Raw genomic sequence first — 7,010 nt, forward strand, 5'->3', positions numbered from 1 at the left:
TTCTTTAAATAGAATTGGTTGTCTTTGTTTAACTTAGATTATCTATAAAATTTTGTAATTGAACTTGTTGACTAGAGGTTTTGACCCAGTCCTTTAGTTTTTTCTATCTTTAGTAATTTCTTTATATTATATATTGTTTTTAAGTTTTAGAAGTTGTTTACTTAATTTCTGAGTTCTTTACAAGGGAGAAATTTCTGAAGTGCCCTTTAATTGATTGGAATTTGTATACAAAAATGATGATGTAAACGTAGAAATTATATAACAGAGTCAACTTAGCAACAAGTGATACATAGAAAATTGTTAATACACATGAAGTGTAAATACAGTGACAATGTTATAGCTTATAAGAAAAAAATCTATATGTATACATATATAATATGTATATATATAGAAAAAATTTGATGAAGAAAGCATGTGATCAATAATTATGACTTTCTAGAACAGTGGTAAGTGATTAATAAATATAAAAAAAACATGCGGAGATTTAAGTTTCAGCCTGTAATGGTCCTAAGAAACTTCTCTAGTAAGATAATATTAAGAATGTAAGATTGCTACACCATCAGAAGTCTTTCATTATACCAGAATGTAAAGTCCATTTTAATAAGTAGACATCATAAACTCATTGGCAAAGGTATTGAGATTGTATTCTGTTTCTGTTAGTTTCCCACCACAATTTCGCGTGCACCTCTCCAAATCTTTCTCGACTGCATGGAATCCATCAATCATTGTCAGAATAAAACGGCGAAGATTGTAGCAAGTTTTATGAATCTAGAATTTATTTTTACCTGAATCTCACACGACGTAGCTCTCTCGTGCCATCGACTAGTTGTCTGATGGTGATGTAAACACCGGGTTCATCTTCTTCTATCCATTCCGAATCAACATCACTTGCATTACTTATGGAAACTGAAGCCTCGTCTCTAGAGGAAGTGGTCGTTCTCGATGCTTCCATTGATGAGAAATCACCCTTTGGCCCGCCACATGATCTTGCATTATGATGTTGGAGATTGTCTCCAAAATGTTTGTACCTGGGAGTCCACTCCCTGTTTAGTGCAGGTGTCATCCGAGGGCTTTCCCTTATAGAACCGAGCCTTGAGTAGGTCGAGTCTCTCTGGAGCCACATGAATAAAGGATTTGAATTAGGATTACTTTATAGGAATAAAACTTGAACATCCAGACCAAAATTCGATCATAGTCTCTGTAATCATGCAAAAGGAATTCGATGGTAGTCCATGTAATCATTCAAACCCCATGAAGTCAGAGTAACAATAAAAATTTACCCCATCCTCAGATCTCCCTGGAGTATTGAGAGCTTGTTGATTGAATCTCTGTACATTGTAGAGCTCCATTATTTTTTCGTAATTTTCGCCCCACCATCTCTGAGCCTGCCACTTGTCGAACATCTCCCGGCTTCGGACACATTAAAATGGCATGTCACTTCTCAGATGCAAATTTCATTCACAGATCATTACAAAAGTTTGAAGTGAAACATGCAGCTGTCTGCTCATGGTTCCCATGAATCATGAAAGATGAAATTAATGGGATGGAGTTCATGTGTAACAAGAGGTAAAAAAAATGACGGCCTTATACAAGAAATAGAGGAAGTGTGAATCAATATTTCATTCTATGTCACTACCTGAATTCAAGAAATGTTAGAAAGAGTCTGGTTAAATATTTTGCGGTTGATTTGTGGCAACGGCTGAACCAACTTCCGCGCTACATTCAATGATAATATAACGTAACACGTAGTTTATTTGGGTTAATGGATGTATTTGCAAATGGTACCTGAAGCGGATGCGTTTAAGATCGTTTCCACCTCTAGGAAGAGACACAAAAGTGATGTGAACACCAGGCTCCACTTGTGCCATCCATTCTTTAGGTCCATTTTCCTCATCTAGCACAACTTCCCCTGACCGTGCTGAGACAGATTCAAATCCAGCCTGAGTTCGAATACCACCAAATGAAGAATTTGAGCTTCTTGGAGGCACATATGGATATGGAACCCCCTCTGAGATAGTATCAAAATCAGGATACGGGTTTTGCCCTTTTTTGTAGTAAATTTCTGCCTGTCCAGGCTTGCATTTGTAGGATCCTGAGACCTTCATGGCCATATCCTTTATCTGTAATAGAAGAAATTTTAATAAAATAGGTCATTTCAAGAAGGGAAAACAACGATAATTCCAACTCAATATTGTAAGTACTCGTTGATGCTATATAGCTCAAGAGCAGCTACAGTTGTTCACGCATATGCAAAACATATATATTTATATAATGTTAAACTTTTGTTATACGATCCAGACTTCATGCAGTTCGACTTCAATGAATCAAATTGAAATATCAACGCGGTAAAGTAGCATTCTTTTCTTTAAGTATATAACAATTAATCATGGAGCTTCTAAAGATGAATGGTCATAATGCATGTCTAAGAAAATTAATCGATTGGCAGCTCAGACAAACTGCTAGCATGATGCCAGTTGGCCCTTTTCAAATGTCACAGAATCTTGATAGCTTAATTTTGTTTTACAGAATTCTCTATTATCCAATTTAATGTAACAGACATAACCATATATATGAATATAAGATGATAATTATGTAACCTCCAAGCCTTTAGAGTGTACATTAGTCTTATACTCAAATTTTGAGCCTGTTTAGTTATATCATTACGCAGATGATATCCAAAACTGAACACTTGACATCTGCACTATATTATAATTATAACTTAATAAACAGGCAACCCTTTTTAAAAACACTCTTGGACAGCGAAATATATGGTTCCTTTTACCACATTCCCTACGCAAATTGCCGCCAAAGAGATTTTCACTGGGGTTGAAATGAAGTCCTACCCGTACCTGCAGCCGCAGTCTGTGATCTGGAGCTAGCCTTAACGTATCAGATTTACAAAAGAAACGCCTAGAGGCGTGTATTATTAGCTAAATTTCCACTTAAAAATTGAATGAAGGTCCCCTAAAAAGCTGCCATCGGCGGCTCTTTACTGCATTTTGCAGTACAAAAACCGGTGCTTTTGCAGTACAAAGCAACTGATATGGCATATTAATTAATTAACTATCATACTGAATCACTAACTTTTCAAGTGATCAGTAGCCATTCCATAACTCACCAGCGCCAGTTTTGAGAGTCGGAACACATTGATGGACAGGAATTCAATGGTGGGTCATGGAAAAGATCGAGTCTTTTCAACCATGGAGTCTTGTCTTTTTCTTTACTCAATAAAAATCCCGAGATATTTGGGTTTTTTTTTAAATAAAATAAAAAAGCATCACATTTAACCATAAAACAATCGATTCAAACTAGCTAACTTGAATTTAAAATACATATAATTCTGAAAAATCCTAAAGGTTTTACAATCAAGATTTGGATTCACTAATCTTGAGCCTAGACTGTCAAATAGGAGACCAGTTGCATAGGATACAGATTAAAGTAATCCATAGCTCAAACAATCATTAATGATGATCACATTTAACTACAACTCAGAATTTAAATCCCTCGACGCCACCTGGTTGCCATATAAAATTGGTTTTTCGTGGGACATGTTTGCTTCCCACGAAAATGATGTGACCTAAGTTTGGCAATCCCGATGTAATAAAGTTATCAAACTTACTGTCCTATAAAAACAACAGAAAATGCAATAAAATATATAGATCTAAGTGGGATTTTGATTTAGACAAAAAATAAATTGTGGTGCATGCAACTTGCGATGTTGTGGACCATATAATAATAACAACGCATATCCACGTGCTTGCTTCTTCTGGGATTATTAAACTATTTGCACTCGAAAAGACACCAAAAAACAAGTCACCCCATCTTATTTGTTTTATGGTTGGGTTGAGATTTTAATATGACTAATTGAATTTGGTGAAATTTGAAACTTAAGATCATTAGGATTTTGGATCTCACTTTTGTCACTAAGACAAAAAGATCATTGGCTACAAAATCTTAAAATATAAAAGTTGTGTAAGAATTTCCTAACATTAGAAACATAGAGGACTAAAGCACAAGTCGAAAATTTCAGTACAAACGATATTTAGAATATGATGTAAAAATTAATGTAGGGATGATTCATTTATTTTCCCTTTGGTCGATACTTATGTATCCCATGCAAAACATCGTCATGTTAGATATGAGATGTTAGCAAGGTCGAGTCACATGGCAATTTAGTAGTTAGTAAGGCTGAAGGACAAACATTTTGGGACCAAGAATTTGACACATGATCCAAGGTGTGGCGTGATGATGTCTCCTCCCTTTAGTCCTTTTCTTTGCCAGCCCCAAATTGGGCTCTGGGTTTTTCAAGTTTCTATTTTTTTCTTTTAATTTGAAAGTCCATATTCAAATTAAATTCTTGATTAACTTACCCGATTAATGTAAGCTTCGATGGAGCCAAAATGGTCTTCGTTTCACTATAGGAATTCAATTTTCATCCTTCTCATTAACAGACATATATACTTAAGGCAAACAAAGAATTAACAAACTCTGAACTCAGAGCTAGGGCAAAGTAAAAAAAGCCAGCAAAAAAATAACACTAGACCACCATCGGATGGACCCCACAAAAGAATCTGAATGTGGGCCCCGCCATCGGGAACTGGTAAAGCTACTGAGTAGTGAATAGCCATTTTTGTTTTTGTTCATAAATAAGGAAAAAGAGGAAAGCGAAGCAGACTGTACAATGGCAATTGGGATTCAAACTAAATGATGTAGCCGCGATTAATGAAGCTCAAAACTTGGATAAATATATATAACCTACGACACATTTTTGGTTTAGACTTCAAATTAACGTTGGCATTATCCATTTCAAAATCTTGATCTTTACATCCATAAATAATAATAATAATAATAATAATAATAATAATAATAATAATAAAACATAAAATATAACAGATGATCGTAAGACTCTGAAACTAATTACACAGAGTAATTTGAAATCCATTGTGATCGAAAATTTTTTTAAAGTTTTTAGTTATGTGTCTCGAAAATTCTTGGCTATATATTATATATATGAATATACAAGATATCAAAAGGGAGGGTGGTTGTGAGGTGCAAAACCTGTGAAGTGAGAGCTTTGAGGGAGTCTTTTGTATTTGGAGTCCCACGCGGGGGGTACCCCTCATCCTCCTCGTCACCTCTATCTTCCATCCTTTGCTTTGAGCAAGTAATACATGTCAACATCTTTCTTTACCCTTAGCTTCCTTCTCTTCTTCTACCTACAGCTTTTCCTTTTCCAGCTTCTTTTCTAAATATCAATAATAGTAGCTTGCTCCCTTTTTTAATATCACCTGCAAATTATTAAAGAAAAAGTATATATATACATATGTACACTTTAATTAATGAATAATATAATGTGCTTCGATTTGTCAGTTGAAAACCTTGAAATCACTTTAAAATATAAGATAATTTGGTATATTATAATGATTTTTCATCGTTTAATGACTCTAGCCACCCACAATATTAATATTAAGAAGTTAAAAAAGACAGAACTAATTAATAGATAGTACTGACTAAAAAAAAAGTAAAGAGAGAAATGCGACTTGGGATCATATTGTTATTTCAAATTTCTTAAAATCCCTTGTGAAAATATAATGTCTTCTAAAACCAACTTATAATTTGAAAGTTTATTGAAAAAATTCTCGTGAAAATTTAATGTCTTGCAAATTTTTAGCTGATACCCTATGAAAAATTAACATGCTAAAACCCTATATATTATTACATTCATAACCCAAAAAAAAAAACCCTTAAACTTTAATTTAACATATTTGTAATAATATTTAATTTTCGACATAATTTTATGTAAGACGTCATAAAATTTGTGTGAGTTCTGCAAAAAACAAAGAAAATGCGAGGATTTTTGCAGAAGTTTTTTATGCAATTCAATGAATTCGAAAAATAAAATTAAATAAAATAACACCCAAATATATCATTTATGCAATTTTAGCCATTGTTATATATATGTACAAGTTTCCTTTATGAAATATATATACCAAATAATTATAAAAAACGTCTTTAAACCGGTAAAATAATCATATCCTTTCCCTATTCTAAAGCACAATCATTCTCTTTCCGTTTTCTTCAGTATAGCATAATTTCAAAGAATTTATGATTTTGCAAAGAAAAGGATAAAATCTTAAGAAGGAAACCGATAAATTGTCCAGTTCTGAAATCTTACCTTTCGCAGCAACTCATAGGCTGAGCTAACCTATCTAGCTACCATTCTCCCTAGCTATATTTAGTTTCTCCCTCGCTGTTAATCTTCAAAAAAAAAAAAAAAAATCCATGAACGAATCACAGTGTCAGTCCAAAAAAACAGAATCCTTAACGAATTATACAGAAAAATGTTACGAAATCAATGTTTTACCTCAGAGAACTAGTCAAACTTTAGCTAAAACTCGACAAAACTTGAAGATCAAATATATATCGAAAGGCTGAACCTTAAGAAATTAACAGTGACAGTAAAGCCAATGATTTTAGGGTTTATTCAACTATTATACAGCTTCGAAGCATGCATCAACAAAGCAAAGCAAAATAAAGAAGGAACGAGGAGGGTGGGGGGGTACAGGATCGGTTTAGCAGAAGAAAGAACGTACAGTCAGAGAAATAACATCTATTCCACTCCGCATGCAGCTGTAATCAGAAATCAGCGGAAGAGAGAGCAATATCAGGCGAGACACTCCGGCGGTTGTTCTGGCGGAGGCGCTTCACATTTGGGGAAGTTCTCTGAATCTCCGCCGCGGGATTTACATTCATAAATGTGTATATATAAGGAAAAGGAATCGAAGATGTGGGGGTGGAGACAAGGAAAGGGGACGAGTCAGTGGTGTATATATACAGAGGGATTTGACGCCGTTGTCTCGCGTCGTTATGTAACGGAGGACGTGCGAACTTCCTTTGATAATTGGTTGTACAGCGTGCTTCGACGGTTGTACGTTTTGGCAGCAGACATACGCAGTTAGGGGTCGATTTTGTAGATAATTTTTGTGCCGGACAAAAGGGCCCCACGTGCC

At 34.6% G+C, this 7,010-nt stretch overlaps 1 protein-coding gene across 6 annotated transcripts; it reads right to left on the reverse strand.

The window, feature by feature from the left end:
• Positions 1-419: 419 nt before the first annotated feature.
• On the reverse strand, positions 420-6,793 carry LOC140984129 (protein Brevis radix-like 1). Of its 6 annotated transcripts, XM_073451337.1 has the most exons (8): positions 6,594-6,793; positions 6,365-6,437; positions 6,176-6,258; positions 5,059-5,288; positions 1,786-2,120; positions 1,281-1,410; positions 786-1,111; positions 422-704 (listed from the first exon to the last, which is right to left on the reverse strand). In XM_073451337.1, the coding sequence occupies exons 4-8, from the start codon at positions 5,179-5,181 to the stop codon at positions 620-622; spliced, it is 999 nt and encodes a 332-aa protein (XP_073307438.1). In that variant the 5' UTR covers positions 5,182-5,288; positions 6,176-6,258; positions 6,365-6,437; positions 6,594-6,793; the 3' UTR covers positions 422-619. The 6 variants fall into 6 exon arrangements, with proteins under 6 accessions (XP_073307443.1, XP_073307441.1, XP_073307442.1 ...); XM_073451339.1 differs by lacking the exon at positions 6,365-6,437 and having other exon boundaries at positions 6,176-6,250; XM_073451338.1 differs by lacking the exon at positions 6,365-6,437.
• Positions 6,794-7,010: the final 217 nt, after the last annotated feature.

This window comes from Primulina huaijiensis, chromosome 9 (assembly GCF_012295235.1).
Source record: "Primulina huaijiensis isolate GDHJ02 chromosome 9, ASM1229523v2, whole genome shotgun sequence".
Lineage (NCBI taxonomy): Eukaryota > Viridiplantae > Streptophyta > Magnoliopsida > Lamiales > Gesneriaceae > Primulina > Primulina huaijiensis.